Raw genomic sequence first — 24,957 nt, forward strand, 5'->3', positions numbered from 1 at the left:
CACACCCAGCACACCCAGTACACCCAGCAGCACACCCAGCAGGACACCCAGCACACCCAGCAGCACACCCAGCACACCCAGCAGCACACCCAGCAGCACACCCAGTACACCCAGCAGCACACCCAGCAGCACACCCAGCACACCCAGCAGCACACCCAGCAGCACACCCAGCAGGACACCCAGCACACCCAGCAGCACACCCACCACACCCTGCAGCACACCCAGCACACCCAGCAGCACACCCAGCAGCACACCCAGCAGCACACCCAACAGCACACCCAGTACACCCAGCAGCACACCCAGCAGCACACCCAGCACACCCAGCACCACACCCAGCAGCACACCCAGCAGCACACCCAGCAGCACACCCAGCAGCACACCCAGCAGAACACCCAGCACACCCAGCACCACACCCAGCACCACACCCAGCACACCCAGCAGGACACCCAGCACACCCAGCAGCACATCCAGCACACCCAGCACACCCAGCACACCCAGCAGCATACCCAGCACACCCAGCAGCACATCCAACATTGTCTCATTTGGGACGGGGAACTGACATAGGATGGAAGCTGGCACAGGCTTCAAGGCCAAAGTTGCCAGGCAGTCTTTAAATGAGGGACCTGAACGATTTTATCTCTAATCTAGTTCATCTTACCATGCGAGAATTAATATATCTAAATATAATATAAAATGGGGGAAATAATATCATGAAAAGCTTAGAATTTAATAATTGAACAGACAGAATTCAGAACTGCCCAAAATCATGGTCTTTGTGAAACTACTTCTGGAAGAACTGGGCAGCTTACCACACCCAAATGCTTCAAACCTATGCCTGTTAAAAGCACATACGATGTAAACAGTTCATAGACGTGTTTGGCTGACTGACCAGTTTCAAGAATTAGATGGTGACTGCACGTTTGTCCTCTGCAATGCTCCACCACACTTTTTCATGGCACAAATGACAAAATATGACAATAACAAAACTGAGTGCTGAGAAATAGAGGCTTCCAGGGTCTCCTTCACACAGAAGGCAAAGGACACAGTTATTCTGACTGCAATTCACCTGCCTCAGCTCTTGGGGGTAAACACCTAGTTCCCACTCATCATTCCACATTCTCCACACTGACACTGTAGCAAGACTACGGCTCTGACTACACTGTATCCTTGCCTTCTGTGATATGGTGAAGACCAGTCAACCACTAGACTGCTCAGGCAGAGAGACCCAGGGCATCACTTTCCCACTGCCAAGTTAGTATACTTTATTAACTAGTATAGAGTCCATCAACTCCCCACAAAGTGAGTGGCTTCCGAGGAAGGAAACTTGAAGTATTTGTCTTCTGTCCTTCATATGCATCTTTAGCCATACCAGCAAGTGCATATTTTCTCTCTATCTCTCCCTCTCCCTCTCCCATATAAAGGTTTTGTCAGTCATTGTTCTACCAGTTCAACATAATACCATTTCATCTGACAATTTACAATCACCATAAATCAGTAGAAAGAAAAAAATCTTGATTTGAACAAGATGTTTGAGGAAGATGTCAGCTGTTTGAGAGACCCTGTGCACCTTGACCTGGCAACTTGCTGATCCACACACTATTGATGTTATATTGTTACCTGAACTTTTACTAGATACAGTGTGTCAAGCAGCTACAAGAAACTTAACTCAACAATTAAACATTAGCTGACCCCCTTCAATGTACCAGTCACTGCAATGAGAAACTGCCATGTTCCATCTAGCTTTCATAAACCACTCTCAATAGACAGGCACTAACTTCATGTCCATCAGCAGAGGACATAATAGACATGAAAGCTCTCTAACTTGCCAAATGCTGTCAAGTGGCAGCTTTGGGTTGAACTGGACAACCTAGTTCAGCTTGTGCTAGCATAGACACAATGAAACTAGTGACCTTTCATAAACCAGGCCACTGGCTCTCACAATGATACTGGAGGATGCTTGTAGGTCAACTCCTTCTGAAGCCAGATGTGGAAAACAAGCTACATAAAGTCCATAGCACATCCCTAAAACACTATATGCTCTCAGCATGCAGGTTCTTATTGAAGCCAGAAGCCACAGACCAACATTTCAACACCATCAGGGACTTGCAACGCTGTCTTGTAGAGAACTGCAATTGATTTTCCACAGCCTACTACCTTTTTTAGCCTACAAGGTTTCCTTAGCAATCTTATCTATGTTTATGGTTTAAACTGTCCCAAATCTTCACGCTTGCCTAAGTTTAGAGTAGTTAACTGTGAGCCTGACAGCTCCCTGTAGAATATTCCAACTTCAAATTAAACCCAACATTAAATCCAGGTCATTATATTTCCTCTTTTCTTCAACTCTCTCTTTTCTGGATTTCCTATTTCAGAGTTACCACACCCTGCCTGGACACATCAGGGTCTGTAACCTCCCACTTACTGGTCCAGTCCATCAGTTTCACCTCCCCAACGAGTGTCTGTCAATTTCTGCTGCTACGTCTGCAGTTCAAACAGTTCCTGCCTCCCACAGGGACTCTTTAAGAATGTTCTCTGTAGGCTCCAACTGCAGAGTTGGCTGTAGGCCACACTCTGTAGTGTAGTGGTCACCTCATGTGAAAAATGAGACCTTGCTCGCGTTGAACCTTGCTATGATTCCCATCTGCCACCAAAGAAAGGTCACATTGCTCATGCCAGCATTGGTTTGACCTTCAATAGCCTTTGTCTTTCCCAGCCCATTTAGCACACATTCCTTGCATCCAATTAATCTGAGATTCTCAAGGCCCTGGTAATTATTCAAGTAAATTACACAATTACCCTGATTATTTTAAATACTACAAACCAATAATTGATCATTTAGAGCACATATAACATAATTGCAAACTTAATTATGTCATTTAAAACATTTTACTGTGATCAAATAGTTTAATAACTGTTTCCTACTTATTAGCTTTCTGGGGGCAGGGAGGTGACGTGCATAGGTGTGTGTGTGGAGGGCAGAGGACAGCTCAAAGGAATTGGTTTTCTCCTAAAGTGTGTTCTGGTGACTAAAGTTGGATCATCAGGCTTGGTGGCAGATACCTGCTGAATCATCTTGTCAGCCCAGGAGGAAATGCTTTTTTAAAAGAACTGCTGCTCTTCTAAATTAAAAGGGAAACAGAGGTTGTTGAAAGTCCACCATGATCTTGCTTTTTAATCAAGAAGTGAGTTAGCCAGCCTGGAGCACACACGTTTAGTCCCAGCATTCAGGAGGCAGAGGCAGCAGATAAGTCTGAAACCAGCCTGCTCTACACAGAGAGTTCCAGGCCAGCTAGGACGACACAGTGAAACTTTGTCTAGGTGGAAAAAACAAGCAAGTTGTTGACTTCCATTCTATGTCATACACAAAACATGTTACTAATTTAAAAATTCTAATAGTTACAAAAAGATAAAGCCCACACTTTCACTCTGAGACAAAGAAAGGGCTGTTTCTCTTGGTATCGACTTTGAGAGCCTAGTCAGGGGGTTATTGAGCCATGGGAGTTGAAATGTGTGTGTAAAGATGACCACTCAACTTTTTATTGGAAAATTATCAGTACATGATAAAGCCTAGGGAATTATCTTTCTAAGAATTTTAGACTATACAGATTCATAAATCTAAGCTCCTGGTGTATTTCTGTGCATTTTGTTGTTGTTTGGTTCCTATTGAGAGTTTTTGGAGTTAATACTACATTAAAAAATTGAAAATATTTTAACATAGTTACAACTATGTCTTCATAAAAAATTGTGCAATGTACATGTGGTGTGCATGTGTGTATGCATACATGTGGAGACTATATTAGGTTTCGTTCATCTCGGTTTTCTTTTCCTTTATTTTTCTCTTTACTTTTGGGGGTGGGCTGTGGGGTTTGAGGTAAGATCTCTCTGTGTAGCTCTGGCTAACTTGGAAGCCTTTGTGTAGACCAGGCTGGTCTCAAACTCATATAAATCTACCTGTCTTTCCCTCCAGGGTAGTGGGATTAAAGGAGGCAGCCGCCATGCCTGGCTCTCCTTATTTTTCTTAAAACAGGATCTGCCTCTGGTTTGGGATTTGCCAATTAGTCCAGCGGGATAGAGAGTCCAGGAATCTATCTGTCTGTCTGTCTCCCCACTCCTGGAATACAAGCATGTGGCTGGTTGTTTACATGGGTTCTGGGGATTGAACACGGGTTCTCATGCTTGAAAGACGAGTATTTCATGATGACCGATCTGTCCCACTAGTCCACTGTTTTCACAGATTGTTTAGATAGTTTCATAATGAAGATAATTTCACAGGAAAAAAAATCGTTTTCAAAAACTGTCTATCTACTTTGGGACCACTCAGTAATTAAACAGTTCCACAATTGTACACAGGGTTTCAAGGAAAAATTCCAACAGTCTAACATACATAGGCACAGAATAAATAGTTTCTAACTTGGCCTTGGATTTTGTCCTTCTTTGAAAGGTAACTTTGCCAGGCAAATATGATGGTTCTTAATGTTTGCACTAAAAAAAAAAGAGTCTTTTAAAATTTGAAATAATAAGACTTTGGAATTTACTGCAAGTGTATTTCTAACCCTGTTTATGTAAGGATGGTTTACTGGAGTTCTAAAGATAGCATAGGAGCATGCTTACCTTGATGAACACTTGAAGAGTGATGAGTAGGTTGTGACCGAAAATAAATCTCAGTAAGTCATTATAAATTTATATGCCACTGTTACTCAGTATTTGGCTACCACTTATGTTATTCTAGTTAAATTTAGTTCCACTTTAAGGGATATATGAAAATCTACTCAATGACTTTATCCCAAAATTCTCATATTTAAGGTCAGTTCTGGCATGTAATATTAGAGGAAAGAAAATATTACCCATTTTTTTCTACGTATTAGACACTTATGCATGTACTTAATATACTAGCTATGTACTATAGGCTATCCATTTAGTCTGGCAAAGATGACACCAACAGGAAGGAGAGCTCCAGGCTTCCCGGGGGGGGGGGGAAGGCTGCAGGAAGGCCCAGGACAAGCAGGAAGTGCAGAACTGCACCTGACTGAGGATTCTGGAAAGAATACACAGCACACTGTGCTCATTGGAGGAACACTGAGCCTGGAAGACAGAGATATGACCTCTCTCTATGTGTCCAGATTTGCTTGTTTGCTTCTCATACTTTTCCTTGTTTCTACCCATCTCTTTGTGCCATCTGCTGCTTCTGGATCTGATGCCTCTGAAGAGCACTGATTCCCAAGGCTATGCTTCCTGGGACCTGCCACCCTGCCTTCAGCAGAGTTCAGTTAATGTATTGGTTCTGCCCCAGCAGACTCCTAGGAGGGCTTTTCTAGTTACCCGTACCCAGGCTGCATCTAGATCAGTGACATCAGACTCTGGTGTGTATTTTCTAAAGTCCCTAGAGAGTTTCACTCTGCAGCCAAGGTTAAGAATGCTAGGCTAATGAGATGCATGGCTGACAAGAAGTCGGGAAAGATCCAGGGCATTTTTCTGCCTTTCCAGAATATGCAGCATGGCCCTCTATTCCTTAATCCTTCTAAGTGGTCCTTTCCTTGCCTGCAGGACTTCTCACACATACCTGTGGTAATTGGTACTCAGGGAAACTGGTCTTGTAGTAGGTCATTCCACTGCTGTACTCTGAGCATCAGGTTTTTTCAACTCAAGATGTCTCTGCATTGTATCAGACACCATCTCTGGAGCATGCGTGTCTAATTTATGGGTCCATCTACTGTGTGGACGTTTCCTCTCTTTACTTCCCTTGGCCATTCAGAGGATGCTTTCAGTAAGCACAGTCTCAGCCTTCTCCATTTTCTCCATCAAAGGACTCAGAATAAGACAGATTGGTGCCTGTTCCCCTGGTTAGATGATGACTCATAGAGCATCCTACAGCCTAGGGAGAATTCTGGTGATGTGTGTGACTGTATGTTTGTGACTGCAGATGCACTCATGCTACGCATGTGTGTGAAGTCAGAGGACTGCCTTAGGTGGCCATCCTCATCATCTGCCTTGTTTGAGATAGGGTCTGTATGTTGATTCCATGCTGTGTGTGACAGACTAAGCTGGCCTGTGAACTCACCCCTCCTTCTACCTCTGACAGAGTGCTGGAATTTCAGACACACTACCACATCCAGATTACCTGTGGAGTCTTGCATCCCTCAAGAGTCTAATTAGTATTCTAATGGACAGAATTTAAAAGCAAAATGGGGGAATAACCAATCTCAGCTCCTCAAAGCTCTCTTGAGAGCAACTATGAAACCACAGAAGCCCCCTTCTTGATTACATCACTAAGCAGGAAAAGGGAGATGTTTTTGGTACATAAACCAGGGAAATAATGTGAACTGTAGATTTCTAAGTAGTTACTGATATTGTTTAGAAAGGAAGGCTATAAGTGTAAGCTCATTGAATTGACAAACACAGCAGTGAATTAATTATGATTTTATTATGGAAGATATGTATCTAAGGCCTGGGGAGATAGCTCAGTGGCAGAGTGCTTACCCTGAGCTCAGTCACCAGTACTAGAACATAAATAAACAAAAAAAAATGTAAAAAGAACATATCTATTACATATAGCCAGAGGTGTCTTTTTCTAGATGTAAGGAGGGCCTATTTGAAAAATGTACATATTTTTATACTGTTTTCAACTATATTGTTGGCTGCTTAAATTACTCTGTTTGGGAATTCCACTCATTGTTGACACCTAACTGGACATGTCCTTTGAAATAAAATACTGATTCAAAAGATACTTTGAGCAGTGAGGCCCACTCCCACATCCACGGTGCAGAGAACACACTCATCAAGGGCAATGTACTAGGCATGGCTCACACAAGACTGAGGGGCACTCTCAAGAATCCCGAATTTTAAGTCCCCTTTCCGAGTGATTCGGTTACCTGTGCCACAGGGCCTCAAAATCTGGGAACCATCCATACACTGCCAGGCTTTTAGTGACAGCTCACAGTCAAAGGTGTGAGCAAGAAAAAGAAAGAAGGCACAAACAACCCCACGAAGGAAACCAAACAAGCAAACCCTACTTAGAAATCTATAGTTCACAGGGGAAAGCGTGGTTCTCAGTGACGCTTTAAATGAGAGAGCATTCTCTTCGCCTTAAAGTGAATAAGCACCACTGTTTCCCAAGCCTTCCCACTGTTGATGCCTGCAAAATTTCATATGGCAAAGCGGCTCTAAAGAGTATCGCAGACACAACGCATGGGTGTTCAGTGAGATCAACTTAGTAGTTTATGGACAGGTCTGTGGTACTTTTCTACAGCTTAAGTGTTAAGTGTAGCTCACTTCCCATTTTAGAGCAGGGAAGACAATATAGCCAGGTACTTTTCGATCTGCTTTATACAGATGCTAATGGTAAAAGACTATCCTACAGAAAAGGTAGGCAGCTGTCTATTTTATTTTAACTAAAAGGATAACATAAGAAACTTCAGGTAAAAGGTCACCAAGGCACATAAAACTTTAAAACCTAAGCTAATTCAGGCAAAATGTTATATGAAAATCTCTTCCACATAAAATCATGGGTTAGAGGACTATGGTATGTTACATCACACTTTTATTGAATTAACAGTTATTTTTTTCTCCCCTTCTTTCTTTTTTATTTTCCTGGCAGTTCTGAGGATCAAAACTCATATTCACAAGGGCTCTGTCACTACATGCCCAGCCTCTGGCATTCTTTATATGCCATAGTCCTTAGCTCTATATTATTAGTAGGTATCTGAGACTATATAAAGGCTGGAGAAAGACGATCATTAGCCACTAAAACCATCCTTCATAAGTTCCACAGACAACAGCGTTCACTATGTTGATACTTGGAAATATTAGTTGTCTGAGTCCCTTAATACACAACCTCATACCTATATGGTTATTTTTTTTGGGGGGGTAGGGGTTATTATAGCCTCCTGCTTGTTTCTCTTAGATTATCCAGCTAAACCGTGTCTTGCTTCCTTTTATTTCTGTTTGAAGGAGGAGGAAGAGGAGCAGCAGAAAGCTCTACCCCAATGTAGCCCCACCCAAAGCATAACACTCTTAAGAAGCTATACAATGGAAAGTTCAATTGCTGAGGAACAGCCAAGAGTAAGCTTTCTCTTACCTGATATGGCCAATCAACTCAATAAGCTTGTGGCTGAAGAAGTAAGCGGTCAGCTCGGACACATGACTCAGGACTGAACAGACACCAAAGAGGGTTGTAGTTCCATTTAGGTCTTCCAGATGCCAGTAGAGAAAGGTGAACACAAAGCCGTATCCAAAACCCATGAACCAGGCCACAAACAGAACTGAGCCATACTGCACACTGCAGAGCAACTTGATCAAGTCCCAGAAGTTGAAGGCCTGCGAGTGAGTCGCGGCAGTTGGAGTCTCTTCAGAGGACTCTGTGGAGTTGTCCCTTTCCACCTGTGGGATCTCCACCTCTTTCCCTTTACCATCACTATTGTTGAAGTGGTTGTAGCGGAACCGGAACTGAGTGGCAACAATTAGGGCCATGGTCATGAGAACTCCAAAGACGATGAAGACAATCTGGTAGTTCCGGTACTCGGGGGGCTTACATCCCTTCCCATCAATGAGCACATCTATATGAGTATAGTCAATCCCAATACCCACAGACAGCATGGCCAGGCCCCAGCCCAGGGAGCCCCACATGCGCTGTAGCCCATACCGGTCTCTGTGTTTTCCCAGGTACTGGAGGGTTACTGTGTCTACAATCGTGACAGAAGAGGCACTGAAAAATTCTCCTATTATGACAACCACCAAGATAATCAAGAATATCGCCTCAACTTCCTGTTGGTCATACACAAGAGTGACTTGATCAGATGGTAAAGATTTGGTGGTGGTGACCACAGCAATGGTTGTCTCCCTGGTGACATTTCCTGTGGGAGGCAGAGTCACTGTGCTTGTGTTCAAAATCAAGCCTGTAACAGGGTGAGTAATTGCCTCCGTCTGGGGCCGCAGTGTGGGTTCACTGGTCAAGGTCAAGGCTGTTGACAAGAGATCTATGTCTGAGATATTGGGCTCTGTTTCAGACAACAACTGCACGTCCCTTTTCTCGAGCAATTTTGGTGGTATGGTAAAGAAACTGACAGTGGAGGAGTTCATTGGCAGGACAGTTACTGGGTGGCTTACATTGGTGGGGTGAGCTGTTGCGGGGATCTTTGGTAGACATCTCAAGGTGGCAGGTTTGACAAATCCAATGCCCAGGTTGAACAAAACCCAACACAGAAGCGAAAAGAGGAGGACAATTTTGCCCTTTTTGAAACGATCTGCAACTACACCCCAGAAGGGGGCACTGCAGAATTCAATGAAGTATCGAATGCCCACCAACAGTCCACTCTGGCTAGGTGACATTCCCAGCTGTTTATAATATACAGGTAGGAGAGGGTAAAGAGAGCCATAGGCAGAGTAAAAGAAAAAATAAAACACCTTGGAGATGAGAAGGTCATTGTTGATTTTCACACAATGTTTCTCTATCCAGTCTATTTCCTCCTCGGGAATGGCTGAAGTCTCAGTGGAGGAGGGGGTTTCATTAGAAGGTGGTTCTGGTTCCCTGCAGATGCCATTGAAGGGATCAGCAAGCACATATTTTCTCTTCTGTTCCTCTTCATCATCAGTTAGAATAGCAACTTTATCATCAGCAGCCATGGCTTACCACCACCATTAGGGTCAGTGACCTTCAAAATCCTGAATGGTGATCTGTAAAATGAAGTGTAAAAGACACTTAGCAATGACAATCAGAACCTCAGTCCGCAGAGAGATGAGGAGTTTCAAGCTGCAGATAAAATCAGCAAATGATCTCTTCTGGTCTCCACAGACAAAGGTACATACACATGTTTACATACACACAATACATACATACATACATACATAGACACACACACACACACACACTGGAGGAGCACATATATATATATATATATATATATAAATAAAAATAAAGTCTCTTTTGAAAATGCAGTACTCTTCTGACCACTAATTGGAGCTGGGGTCAAGACCCACAGGTTGAGAACCACTGCTCTAACCAACCACTTAGGGACTGAGTATAAGTGATTAGAACCAAAACCAGGTACTATCTTTTGAGGGCTGCCATATAGCTCCATGGTAGAACACTTGACTCCTGAATTGGTTTGGTCTCTAGCAAGACACACATATAGAAATAGATGTGGATTCATTCTCCTAGTTGAGAGTATACAAAAGAAAAAGAAAACATTTACTGAGCTCTTACTACACCTAGCAATACTTAAAGTCTTTTACATGTATTAATTCACATTAATCACAACGTGCCTACTATTCTGTCCACATTACAAATAAGAAAAATGAGGCCTTGCAAGGTGGCAGGGCCTGGATTTGAACTCTGCTTTATAGCTTCAGTACACATAATCCGATGCAGTACTCAGCTTATGCACCCTGCAGTTTATGGGCTATGTGTATTCTTGCATAGCTATGAATGCAGTTAGACACATGTGTAAACATCAAGAGTCATGCTGCAGTATCAAAAGATTGGATATTTCTACCACCAAAATGTCAAATACCATATACCATATGTTATGTAATAAAGTAAAAGAGAGGTGTTTTCTGTATGAAAGATTAGCAATACATCGTTAGTATAAATTTATAGAAACCATGCCACATTCCATAACTTTCTCTAACTTTTATTACAGAAATGACTAAAGAGTCAAAAGATTGTATTTGCATCAAAGTTTGTCCTCTCTAGTTCTAGTAAAAATATTCAGGTGCTAAGAGGCTTGTTCATTACACCCCTTTCCAATCCTTTCACTTTCTCCAGCAGAGAGAAACATCAATTTCACTTGCCACCCCAGGCCATGATCTGAACATGAATTGACACTCAAAAAATGCAGAATCATGCATGTAAATTTCTACAAGGTTCCTAGACAGACAATAGAAACTTTTTTTTTTTTGAGCCAGCATCTCACTGTGTAGAACTTGATCTGCAGACCAGGCTAGACCTCTTGATTAAATGCATGCACCATCATGTACATCTGGAAACACAATTTAATAAGACCTGTGTAGTAAGCTGATTTATCTTCTAACCCCCAAAATGATGTAGCACATAGCCACTAGCTTCTAAATTCAGGATATTTAGGTTAAAAAAATGGTTTATAAGTTGAGGTAAAATTCATATGTTATTTTTTTTAAATAAATATGCCACTGGCACTTTATTAATTTCCCCCCTTTGATTAATTTCCAATTTTTAAACTATGAGAATGTACTACCATGCCATTTCCCTCACAAAATGTCTGATCATAACCTTAACTTCTTGCCTTTCTTCAGAGCCAAATGAGATGTACAGGCTACTTAATGACCTTACACTGCATTGTAGGAATATCACCAACCATATGACCTTTTGGCCAAGTCAAGCAACCAGAACATTATTGCTTTCTCAGTGATGAGTCAAACACCAATAGATCTCACCAGGGCCTGAGAGGAAATGTAGATAACCCAGGGAGAGCCTGGGATGAGATGGTAGGAAGTACAGGGCAGGGAAGACAATCATAATACACTATGTGTCCCCATGGTAACCAGCCACACACTGAGGAAGACAGGAAAAGGATAGCTCTGCTAGGGAGCAAGAAGGCACAGAGAGCAAGGCAGCTCACACCTCTGTCAGCCCTGAGGAGTGACTCCCAAGCCAATCTTTCCTCTGGATTCCAGTGGCTTTTATTATAGTTCTCTGAGTTTTCCCACTAGTTCCCAAGCATCAACAAACGGACAAGGTATCAACAACTGCAAGTAACTAAGGAAGTGTTGTATAACTACAGAGCATTCCCTTTTGTCTGTATGGAAGACACACTTGGAAATGTCAGCCTAAAAATATAAGCAATAAACTACTTTAAATTCAGGACATTAGTTTTTATTGGTTTGGTTTGGTTTTTGAGATGTGGCCTCACAATATAACCCCGGGAGCCCTAGAACTCACTGTGTAGACCAGGCTAGCCTCAAACTCAGAGATCTGCCTGCCTCTACCTTCAGAGCGCTGGGGTTGAAGGCGTGCAGCACTAGGCTGGCCCAGGACATTCAGTTTTAGACAATATTTTCGTGTCCTATTTGGATTTTGAGGAAACAGAACCCAGCCATGGAACCCCACTGCTGTAACAAAGATGAAGCAAGGGAGAAATGAAGTCACCTCTGCCACCTCAGGACCAAGGGAAAGAAACATGCCAGAAATGATGCCTGCATTTTAATAAAATTAAGATGTAGTAGAGCCAATGTACCTTTGTTGAATTGGATTATATCCATTACAAAGGCAGACCAGACAAACACTCAGACTGTTAGCAATGCCTGAGGCTTAGTGTGCTCAGAGTGAGGGGCAACTCTGTTATTTAGAGACTGAGACTCTGTTTCTGTTTGCATCTCCCTGCCAAGTGCCCACATTGAAGCCATAGGCACCACTGTGATGTCTCTAGACATAGGTCCTGAGAGAAAGACCTTTGAAATAGGATCAGATCCCTAGCAAACAACAAAACAGGTTCCTCTTTCCCCAAACACCAGCACCTGCTGAGAAAAGGCCCTGTAAGGATGCAGTGAGAGCCAGCTGACTTGAAGGCAGGAAGCAGTCCTCACTGGGCACTGTGACCTGGGAGTTCCCTGTCTTCAGAACCATGAGAAATTAACCTCAGTGCCAGTACACACATGGAGCTTTGTTACAGCAGCTTGTGAATACTGGGACGGTGGTCTGCCAGCATAGACCCATGCAGCACATCTGTTCTTACTGCTTTCTTAGACATTGCACACAGAAATGTCTGAGCTTCTCCAGGACAGGTCTACAACTACTTCTAACTGGGTAAGCATGACCTTTTGTTTATTTTGAAGAAAGCCAAGCATTTTGTCACCCGGTAGATTCTAATGTCAGTAATCAACAACACAGCCCTAAAAGGCCTCCTACCAATACCTACACTGAGTCATTCCTAGAGCAGGGGTTTCTGAATTATTATGTGAGACTGTGAAATCATCCTTACTAAAATAGATAGTTTTTTCATTTGATATTTATATTAACATGGCTTAAATGTATTTTGTCCACAAATATATGCTAAGAGGATGGAATGTAGTGGAAAACCTCTGAGAGGAAATTGGCTTCTGATCCGAGACATTATTTGGCCTAACTGGTCAGACTCACGAACATGATGACCAAGTGTGTCTTGGTGTAGCAGTGGCACAGCTATCAAAGAGGAGAGTAAACAATCCTTGGTTAGGACTGGAGCAAAGTGTCCCCTGCGCCATCGATACTATAACCCAATGTCGCAGAAACCTGGCTGCAGCAGTGAAATAGAGACATCTATTTCCTGAATTGGGGAGCCAGCTCTGCCTTGTGCACTGTCACTGATCATTCAGAATGCCATTAAGCAAGGTGAATTCTAAAGCAGAACTTGGCCCCTGACTGCTGCAATTTATTGCCAGCAGAGAAAAGGGGGGGAAAACAGCACAAGCCCGACTCAGAGTCCTAGCGTTTTTTATATACTACTCTCTCCGGCAGTCAGCTCAACCTTAGCATTCTCCAGGAGAGCTGATTGCAGAAGCGTTCACGCAGTGTCCATCCAGCAGATCCTTTAAGGTCAGGATTGCTTTTGCATCTGCTACCCACTCAGCCAATGTCATGAAACACACATACAAACTCGGCTGGACAGCAGCCCACAGTGAAAAGGCGCTGAAGCACATCGCAGGGAATGACTGACTGCCTTTGGAATCTTCTCCCTTCTGAGGCTTGGTGACCTTGAGGGTTGAGACAAGCTGAGAGACAATGCCCATTCTCACTCTGCTAATCCAGTTTTCAGCTCTCCTGGGCCTCAGCACTGTGCCCAGGCCTGCAGAGCTGCCCCAGAGTCTTGCCCAGCAATTGAGCCTCCTCTCAAGAACTTGCCACCTTGGAAAGCCCTTCCCAGACCCCTGACAAAACTGGACTGTAAGATGACAAAGAGGTCCATTAATATTTGGTTGCATATGTATGTTAATTAACTCCTAGTGGTGTATTTACATGTTAGTTAGAAGCACAGTGCTTCGTCACCATTATTATTACTAACCTGTCATGGTTTCATAAGGATTAACTCAATCTTCACAACAGTTCCCAGAATATACACGACCACTTTCCTATTGTACAGATGAGGAGGCTGAGGCACAACAGAGAGCTAGCTGCAGTTCATATTCAGAATAAACAGAATAAATGGGATTCAATTTCAGATAGTCTGTGCTTTTAGTGGGTGCTATTTCTAAATGTACTGTGTCGCTATTAAATAAGATGCCAGATGCACACTCTTTTGCCCCAAAGCCATGCTTTATGGTAGGTAAAATAGTCCTTAAACTCAAAGAAACATTAAATAATGTGAAAGTATTAAGTGGCAATAGAGAACAGTAATGAAATAGAAGCTACATCACACTGCATAATAAATTAACAGTAACAAATTATAGACAATAGGAGTTCTGAGTAAAGAGTTTGCAAGCTTGTGAGAAAACAAAGGACTTGCAAGGTCCTTTTACTTGCAGACTATATGATTCTCTACATCAGCAACCATAAAGGCGTCACCAGGAAGCTCTTAGGTCTGACAGACAGCAGCTGGAGACGAAAATCAGCATCCAAAACTCAGCAGATTTCCTACATACCAATAAATAACACACATATGGAGAAAGACACCAAGGCATGGCAAGATGGCTCAGAGGGTAAGCGCACTTGCTCTGCAAGCTCAGTGACTGAAGTCTGATCCCTGAAACCCAGGTAAAGAAGAGAGTAAGTTACTCCAAAGAGTTGTCATCCTCTGGCCTCCTTTATTTGTATGCACTGGTATGCTTGCCCCGTCTCATGAATGTGCTTACACAAGAGCACACTCAGGTTTTTTTGATTTTGAAATATTTTTTGAGATTTTATTTATTTGTATGCTATGAGTGTTTGCCTGAATATATATGCACATGCATGCAGTGCCCATAGAAGTCAAAAAAGGGAATCAGATCCCCCCAAAAGGAATGGAGTTACAGATGGTTGTAGGCAGCTATGTTGGTGATGGGAATTGAACCCCGATCCCCTGAAGTGTTCTTAACTGCTAAGCCATCATTCCAGACCCACAAACAAATGTTTTAATAATTAAAAGAAACCAGTAAAACAATCCATCCATTTTATAATTGCTTTTTAAAAAATCATAGAATAAATCTAACTAGAGAAATCAAAGACTTCTTCAATAAAAAATTTAAAACACCGAAAAAAGAAAATGTTTAAGACACAGAAGACAGAAAGAACTCCCATGACTATGGGTTGAAGGAATTAACATTGTAGAGGTGGTTATGCTACTCAAAGCAATGTAGATATTCACAATAAAATTCCCACGAAAATCCCAGGTCATCCTTCACAGAAACCAGAACAATTCTTAAAATGAACATGGAAGCAAAGAAGAGTGCAGAAACTAAAGAATTCCTGGACTAAAAGAATAATGCTGGAGGCTTCACCTTACCTAATTTCAAGTTATATTGCAGAGCTACAGAATTAAAAATAGTATGGTATTGACTAGCATGTGTACACACAGACAGATACACACACAGATACACACACACTACCGTTAACAATACCACCACCAACAAAACCCAGACACGCAGATCAATGGAATGTAGCACAAGATTCAGATATAAGCCAAACAACTACTGCCAACTGAGTTTTGATAAACACACCAACATAATGCTGAGAAAACTAAACATCCACACACAGAAAAATCAAACCGGATCTTGAACTCACCCTAAACAAGAACCAACTACGAGTGGAACACAGACTTTATGTAGGACATGAACTCTGAACTCCTGGAGGAGAAAGTGGGGAGAACACCTCAAGATACAAGAACCAAGAAAGAACTTCCTGAATTGGATTAGAGCTACTTCATAAACAATTCCACTAATTAACAAACGGATTCTGGTGTAGTTAAGATGCCTCTGCAGAACAGAACAAATAATAGGGTGTGAAAAACAGCTTCTAGAGTGGGGGAGTCCTCTCTAGACACAGTCTGAAAGGCTGGAACTTGGACATGCAAACAACTCAAAATCCTAAACAAGAAATCAAACAACCCAGTCAATAAATGGGCTGATGAAAAGAACAGATGAAGTACAAATAATTAATAAATAATGAAAAATATTTGGTGATCAGAGAACATGTAAATTAAAACCACATTGATAGCCCATCTTACCCTAGCCAGCATTAAAACACTTAATCCCAGCACTAGAAGGCAGATGCTGGTGGAATTCCATGAGTTCAAGGCCAGCCTGATCTGCACAGTGAGTTCCAGGACACCCATAATAGACTTAATAGAGACCCTGTCTCAAACAAACAACAAACAAACAAACAAACAGCCAATGCAGGGATGGATATGGACAAAAGGAATCCCCTTATATACTGCTGATGGGAATATAAACTAGTCTAACTACAATGGAAATCAGTGTGGAGTTCCTCATAAAACTGTAGGTAGATTTACCATATGACCTAATGCTACCACTCCCAAAGGACTCAAGGCAACCACTACAGAGACACGTGCACATCAGTGTCTATTACATTCAAATAGCTAAGCTGTGGAACCAAGGGAGGTGTCCATCACAGAGAAACGGATGAAGAAAGTGTTGGATAAATAAACAAGGAAAAAGTTCTGAGCAATGAGGAGGGATGAAGTCATGTCATAGTCAGGCAAATAGGCTCAGCAGAGATAATGAAGTAAATTAAGTCAGTCTGAGAGATAAGTACCACATTTACTCCTTGTGGCTCCTACATTTTATATAGACACATAAAATTGTGTGCGTGTAAAAATGACATAAACTCTTGTCAGGGGGAAGAAAGTGGGAAGTGAGAGCAGGAAGAGGTGAAAGGGGAAGGTACGGAGGCAGGAGGAGGCATTGTCAAAGTCCATTATACATAATATTTAAACAAAATGTCCTATGCTATCCCGTCCCCTGAACAAGTTTTCCAGGATGGGAAGTGAAAGGAGAACCACGGTTCCTTAAAGAATTTCCAGCAGGACTATGGAGCATGTGAAGTTGCCAGATAGAACAGATCACAAAACAGGATACTAAAGACTGAACATACAGACATCCATTTTCTTTTTAATCTAACAGGTTAATCTAGCCTCACCACCAACCATCAGATGGACAGGCACTTTGTGGCCCACGGTTCACACAGTGAAAATCATATATAGTCTGTGATGTCTAATCCACAGACCACTGAGACAACAGAGGTTCTCCAAGTCCCAATATACTGCTTCAAATGCTAAAACAGAAGCAAGTACAGAAGTTCCTGCGAGGCAGCTCCTTGAGGGAGCTGAATGAGATGCAGAGCCATTCAGGAGAGAGGAAGGATTATGATCTGGGGGCCTGAGACTGGCAGGGACTGGAATCTCAGCTGTCAAAACTCTGGGAATGTTTTAACTTCTCAGTCTTATCTCCTCCTCGGCTGCAAATGAGAAGGGGGGTGTTGTATCATGGTAGCTGTGAGAGTGAAATAGTGCATACTGGGCTTTGTACAGCACGGAGTGTGTATAGGAACATGCTCAGAGCAGTGGAGAGCTGCTGTGGGGGTGGAGCAGGGAGCAGAATGCCCGAGTTTGGATTTCACAAACTGTCTTAGTCAGGGTTTCTATTCCTGCACAAACATCATGACCAAGAAGCAAGTTGGGGAGGAAAGGGTTTATTCGGCTTACACTTCCATACTGCTGTTGATCACCAAAGGATGCAGGACTGGAACTCAAGCAGGTCAGAAAGCAGGAGCTGATGCAGAGGCCATGGAGGGATGTTCTTTACTGGCTTGCCTTCTCTGGCTTGCTCAGCCTGCTTTCTTATAGAATCCAAGACTACCAGCCCAGAGATGGTCACACCCACAAGGGGACGCTCCCCCTTGATCACTAATTGAGAAAATGCCCCACAGCTGGATCTCATGGGGGCATTTCCTCAAGTAAAGCTCCTTTCTCTGTAATAACTCCAGCTGTGTCAAGTTGACACAAAGCTAGCCAGTACACAAACATCTTACCATCTGAACTTATATTTTAGTGTAGGGGCTTTTCACAGGGTGATATAAAAGATGTGACAGTATGATTTAGGACAAAGGGCACTTTGTCAACTGTATCTGATGCAGCCATTGTTAACACCTGGACCCTGACTCATCCTGTAACAAGGTGTGACTCTCCTCCCTCCACTTCCACTTCACACAGTCCTCACACCTGACTTGTAGGATTTATTACAGGACTTACAGGAAATCCCATTTTCAATCTTTTCACAGATCCCTCCGCTATACCCACAAGATTACAGACAGCTGAGAGGATTACACACTTCTCATATTGTTCTTTATTCTGTCACTTGGCAATTCACAATAGCAATATGGGTCTTAAACTTACGTGATAAATGTATAAAATTTAATGTGATCAGAGATTAGTTTTAGAAAAGAGCACAGTGAGGTTCTAAGTGCCTCTTCAACCCTCCTTGTCCTCTCAGTAAAAGGAGGATCAAAAAATATCAACCCCCAGGGGGCCAGGCAATGGTGGCACAGGCCTTTAATCCTGGCACTCAGGAGGCAGAGGCAGGTGGTCTACAAAATCTCCAAGACAGCTGAGGCTACACAGAGAAACACTGTCTTGAAAAACCAAAACCAAACCAAAACAAAACCAAAACAAAACCGAACAAGACAACCCCAGCCAACTACTCCCAGAGGATTTCAGGACTCCAGGGAAACAATGGAAGGAAAGCACCAGTTATTTTCATTCAAAAGCAATATATGAACATTTAGTGGTGGTCAAGTGGCAGCTGCACTTTTATCCCACAATGCTCTACTTTTTTTTCCCCAATTATTCTAAAAGTATTCTTCTGAACTAAATGTTCTAGAACTGCTTGACATCCCCCACTGGACTAAGCTGGTATTTTACCCATGATGCTCACAGATTATGCTCTGTCAGCATCCCAGGCCACCATCCCAGAAGAGGGTGAGAATGGGGCTCTGGCTCTCAATTACAGACTGGAGCAATAAGGATTATTTCTCAGCCAGAAACGGTTGCTTGTGTTAAAAGAAGCAACTGGTATATTTGCAAGTAACATCACAAATCTGAAAGAAAAGGATTAAAATCTTTAAAGTGTCTCTCCAGTCTGTTAAGAAGGTCACAGGAACAAATTAATTTCATTTCTTTAAAATAGAGAAATAGCTCGTCTTAACAAAGAGCCAGGTAGGTGGTTCATCATTTTTGTTTTATGCAGAGAAACAAATGTCAATTAAAAAGAAATTAACAGTTCAGGCCTTTTAGACTGTATCAATTAACATCAGATTCCTGCCTATGTGTTTTAGATGGCTGATTTAGTCTACTGGTAGGTATCTAGGAATACTTTAGAATATAAGTTTGAAGCTAGTTTCAGAATCTCATCATCTTCTTTCAAATAAACATCCCATCTTCAAATAGGCCCAGTGGAAGCATGGAAAAGCTTTTAAAGAAAACATATTTATATATCTTTTACATTTCTCCAATAAAAACTTTCAGGGGCTGGAGAGATGGCTCGGTGGTTAAGAGCATTGACTGCTCTTCCAGAGGTCCTGAGTTCAATTCCCAGCAACCACATAGTGGCTCACAACCATCTGTAATGGGATCCGATGCCCACTTCTGGTGTGTCTGAAGACAGCTACAGTGTTGTACTCATATACATAAAGTAAATAGATAAATATGTTTTTCAAAAAGAAAAATGTCATAGATGCTCAAGAGAATTAAATGCGTCACTGAACCTGTGTATTTATTCGTTAAGAAGAAATACAATGTAGGGACTTAAAGGTGTTCCAGAAGCTTCTGTGAAATGGAAGCAAGTCTTATTGATCTCTTCCTCAACCACAATCCCTAGCCAGATGGCAATGACGTTATCTGTGTAGGAAAAGGCAAGGGTGGCAGTATCCACCGTACTTCAATTCCTGACGCTCAGAAACCATTTCCTCAAGGAAATATGAATAGGAGTACCCAGAATAATACCCAGTGAACTAAGGACCAAAGATTATAGAATATGCAATTTTAAGGGAAAATCCCTCCTACTTTATAACCCAGGATGCCAGCAACACATCTCGCTGGCATCCCCATTGATTCAGCGTTCTACTCATCCACTCAGCAGGGACCTGCAGCTCTACCACCTGCCTCCTCCAGGCAACAGGATCATGGCCAGGGGCCTCTGAAAGTCTTAAACAAATGTGTTACACACTGGTGGTCATGGGGTCAATGGGGTGCCATTTCTTCATGGCAACAGTAAGAGGGGAGGGGAAGACAGGGAGGATGGGGTCTAACCACCATAGTCAGTCATGACTAAGTGGCTATTTGACAGCTGTCTCCAGTAGAATCACACCTCTGTCCCAATGACCATAAATGTGGTTGTCAGTAAACTGGCAATAAAATGATTTTTAAAATCTTTTTTATAGAAATAAAGGAAAGTGCTTATAAGAGCTGACATTGAAAACAACTATTTGTTTAAGGTTTTACAGAAGACTTTCCTTCAATAAAAAAAATTGTTATACCATTGCGGTAATTTATATAAAATGAAATTTAGTTTTTCAAAAGACAAAGTACTGTCCAATCTGAGTGGCTGAGAGTTGCTTTTGAAAACTAGCTAAATTAATTCCTTCAATCAGACTTACACAAAGAGTTCCCATCCCAATATTTTCAGGGAAGGAATGAGTTTGGTCAATATAATTATGGTAAAAATTTATGGGACACACACACACACACACAAAACCAAGGAACACTGAAAAGTAAAAGCATAACTTCAGAGATAGTAGTATAACCATTCATAGCACTATGGTAGGTATAGATTAATGGTATACTTAGAATGGACTCTTAATAAATGGCTATTCAATAAAAGACTGATTCTTATTATATGGCTCTGCTGATAACTGACACAAAGAAGTGAGGGCGTTAAAGAAAGCACACCTCTCACAAAAAACACAGAATATGGTTATCAAGATTTAAACTACGTTTTTCTATAGCCACAAACTTATTACCAACGTTTCTAGCTGATTCCACTAAATACAGTATAATCGTAAAACAAAACAAAACAAAAAACAAAAAAAAAACAGTTTGTGTACTTTTAGCACATTCTACATGTCATTAAAAATTGCTTAGCTGTTTCTTGTGCCGTTAAGGTTCTGATGACTGAGAATTTTATCAATGCTATCAATTATAATGATATAATTACCTTCAGTAACAGTTTATTATTTAGCACATTAAAGAAAGAAGTTTGAATATATACCCCTAGCAATACCTTGTAAAATGTTGATGAAGGTAACAAGCATGCTCACTCACTGAAAACAGAACTATAGATTTCCTGGAAAGCAAAGATTTAAGTGTAGACAACGCAATCGTTTTCATAGTTAACAATGAAAAACAGGAATAATATGGGCAGTTAAATAAATTATGGCATATCCTTATAAAAGAAAAATTAGCATCATATATCCATATGATGGGAAAACATAACAAAATATAACATTAAAAAAAAGACAAATAGAACAAACATTCATCTATGTCACAAACATCCATCTATGTCAGTTTTTAATCTGTAAATTTGTGATCTTCACATGAAATATATTTTAGAATAATATTTGAAGAAATAACACCAAATTGTTATAAGGATTTATCTATGGGTAACAAAATTAGGACCTAAAAGATAATTTTCCCCATATAGATTTTTAGATTTTCTTTGACAAACATTTATCACTCTTCTAATACACTATTCTAAGTAATAAAGCTTTGCTTTAAATCCAAGTCACCCAAGTGACGTTTGCAGCACTCCTAATTCTGGAGATCATGGATGAGCACAGGGAATTACCACACTGCTCTGATGTACATCATTCAGAAGTGGCTCTCCTCCCCCACAGAGACCCTCAAAGTACCTGTCACAGCACTCACTCTGCGCCTGAACAAGACTTTACACCTTTAATAGGGAACATCATTATAAGGAAAATAGTAAAATCTATATCCTTCTTTCCCTCTTCTTTTCAAGTATGAAAATAAAGTCTTGTGATTACATTTCCTTAACAACGGTGGCTTTCAGGCATAGCTTTCTGTTAACCCAGTATGACATCATTGCGAAAAGAACCAAGAAAGAGCTTTACAGTAGGAGTCTTCAGGATCAAACATGTTCACCAAGAACAGAGAACTTTTAAAGAGTCATAGAAAGTAGGGTTGCCACTATATATATCCACTCTGGCCTTCTGTGCTTAACACAGGGAATGTGTGTTTGGCTGTGTGAGCAACCTTATTTGTCTTGGGCCCTATCAGGGGTGCTCAGTTAACCATGTGGAGAGTAGACAGCGCCCAGCTGAGGAGGGAAAGCTTCCCACACTGGAGGGAACAACCGACCAGTCCAGACTCGTCAGTCACTTTCCCTTGGCATGGTTAACCCACAAATCAGGCTCATCCAGGCAGCAACAGTTCCTCTTTCTAGTTCCCCTTTGTCTCCCCCTCAAAGCCACAGTAGGCCACCCTCTAGCCATAGCTGACTTGTGGGATTCCCAGCCTTCCTCTCTGTCTCCAGTTTGCTCTGCCTCTCAGATGGAAATACTTTCATGCATTCCTTCAGTCATTCAAAGTTGGAGTATCCTCTTTTCTAATTATAGATATTCCCTGGATGGTTCTCTCTTCTCAAACAAACTAAGAACCATGGCAAGAACGGTATCCATGCCACCCAATTTATTTCTTTTCACATCTCTTGAATGTGAATTTTCTAATAGACTGAACTCCTTCCATCTCTGCTCTGTGTTTCATTCTATCCCACCTCATCCTAAAATGTAACAGAGCCACCTGCGAAGGCAACAATGCAATCGCATTCATGCTGACAAACTTGGAAATGCCCTCAACTCTACCATCAGTTTAACTGTGGCTCAGCCACTCCTGCACTTTCCTGAACCAAAGCATACAGCTATGTAGACAACACACAACAGGCACGCACGCACACACACACACACACATACACACACACTCACACACACAGAAACACACAGACACCCCCGATACACAATACTTAGAGATACAAAGTAAAACCAGGAGTGTAGCATCTATAGTGAACACAACCTCAAGGCTTGGGTTCCACATTTTAAATATTTATTTTGGTTTTCTCCTGTTTGCCTTTGTACCAACAAATGAAGCATCATTTGTCATGGCAAAGGACATGGGTAGCTTCCAAAAGTTGCTTAATGAATTGAGACTATGCTGTTTTATAAAATAATAAACATCTTTCAAATATAGAGACCAAAACAGCTACAAAGAAAGGGTAGTAAATCATTTAGTCTAAATACTAGGTGGCATGCTATTCATTTCTTCAGGAGTCAAGAAATCAGGCAAGATGAACAAAGCTGTATTCACACACTGAAGACCAGAACAGTGAACACAGCTAACTCTGGGGAGCTAAATATGGAGGACTGCAAAAACCCAGAGGCAATGTCTCGGGTGGAGGCACTCAGGTGTGTTTACTGCCTCCAATTCACATCGAAACCTAAAAATACTGTGCCCTAGGAAATGCCTTGAGAGTTCCAAAAAGGAAAGTTTCTTTCTAAAGGAAGAAACTTTTACCCAAACTGGCCTTAACCAGGGTAGTTCTTTGCACAGATTTCTACCTACCTGAAATATAATGAAAACCTTAAATGAAATGTTACATGATGCCTAGAACTGTCAGAAAACCTCCTCTTCAGATAAACTTTATAAGGACCTCTTCTGCCAGATTGCATTATAATAAAGTTGCATTCCAATGGACCAAGACAATTTAGATTTTCTTCACATATGAAGTGGTGTGTTTTCTTGTATCTTAAGTCTGAATGTATTTTTCCTTTGGATTTCTAATTCTGAGCAGAAAAAATGTGTTGACCTTTAAAAATTCTACACATTAATTTTGGTTACATTTACATATTAGTAGGAAGACTTGTGGAACCGTGTTTAGTGTTACTAAATACATACGTACATCAGACTAAACTTGATGATAATGTGCTGCCCCTGAAATGACACTATGCCAACCTGAAGTCATCTGTAATGCCACATTTTCCTGAGATGACACAGCAAGCAAGCTGACTCCTCCTATCAACTTTACCAAGAAATGAGTGTCTCCCTGACTGCAGTTGCAAGCAAGACTAGACAGACGGAAAGAAGTTCTGGTCCAGCCTGGACGTAGAGGGAAACCTGTGCACCAAAGTGTTCTTGTAGGAAGCCCAGCAAGCTGTAGACTGCCACAGCTATGACTGGATAAGGGAACAATTGATCATCTGAAACTCCTGACTCTGCCCCACCCTGACCCTCTCTTACTTTCCAAAACAATAAACAACAACAAAAATAAAACAAAACAACCTCACTGTATGTTATGGTTAGGTGCACTCAGTTTTCTCTTCAGTGAATTTTTTCCTTTCTTCTTTTCCCTTTTTAGTTTATATAATAAAAGAACATACACTTTTCCAAATTTTTTTTTACCTAAATCTAACTTTCTAAGGTCAAAAGAAAAATTACCCCTGCATTGGTCTAATACTCAACTCATATTTGGCACTTAGGTTTACATTTCTTGTAAGTTCAAAAATGTAAAAATAAATGGGTAAAAATATTATACATCCACTAATTTATATACATTATCAATATGTAGATCATTCTGTATGGATAAATGCTAGCATGTGTAATACATACATGTAGATACAAAGTTAATTTCAAAGGCAAGAAGCAAAGGAAAAGCTTCAGTGTAGGTGGGGAGAAGGACTAGGTCCATATCTGGGAGGAGTACCTTCTGGAAGTTTCCTGTGCTTTGTTTGGGGTCAGAGGGACAGGTCAATTCTAACTCCACCTCTTATTGAATATGTGGTTGGTCTAAGTTGCATAATTTCTCTGAGCTTCTTTTTCATGGTGCATAAAATTAGACATTAGTACAGGGATTTGGAAACTAACTCCAGAATGGTGCCTTTAAAAACATAAGAATCCCAAAAGTGCCATATTACTATAAGATAATACAGAAGTTATATATATATATATATATATATAT

At 41.4% G+C, this 24,957-nt stretch overlaps 1 protein-coding gene across 2 annotated transcripts in view; it reads right to left on the reverse strand.

Moving 5' to 3' along the window:
* Positions 1-24,957, reverse strand: part of Mfsd6 (major facilitator superfamily domain containing 6) — a 63,563-nt gene that overhangs the window by 36,437 nt on the left and 2,169 nt on the right. For both annotated transcript variants that reach the window (XM_029539018.1, XM_029539019.1), the window contains exon 2: positions 8,072-9,666. In XM_029539018.1, the coding sequence (XP_029394878.1) occupies positions 8,072-9,615 (1,544 nt within the window). In that variant the 5' untranslated portion in view covers positions 9,616-9,666. The remainder of the gene's footprint in view (positions 1-8,071; positions 9,667-24,957) is intronic.

Source organism: Mus pahari, chromosome 5 (genome assembly GCF_900095145.1).
Source record: "Mus pahari chromosome 5, PAHARI_EIJ_v1.1, whole genome shotgun sequence".
Taxonomy (NCBI): domain Eukaryota; kingdom Metazoa; phylum Chordata; class Mammalia; order Rodentia; family Muridae; genus Mus; species Mus pahari.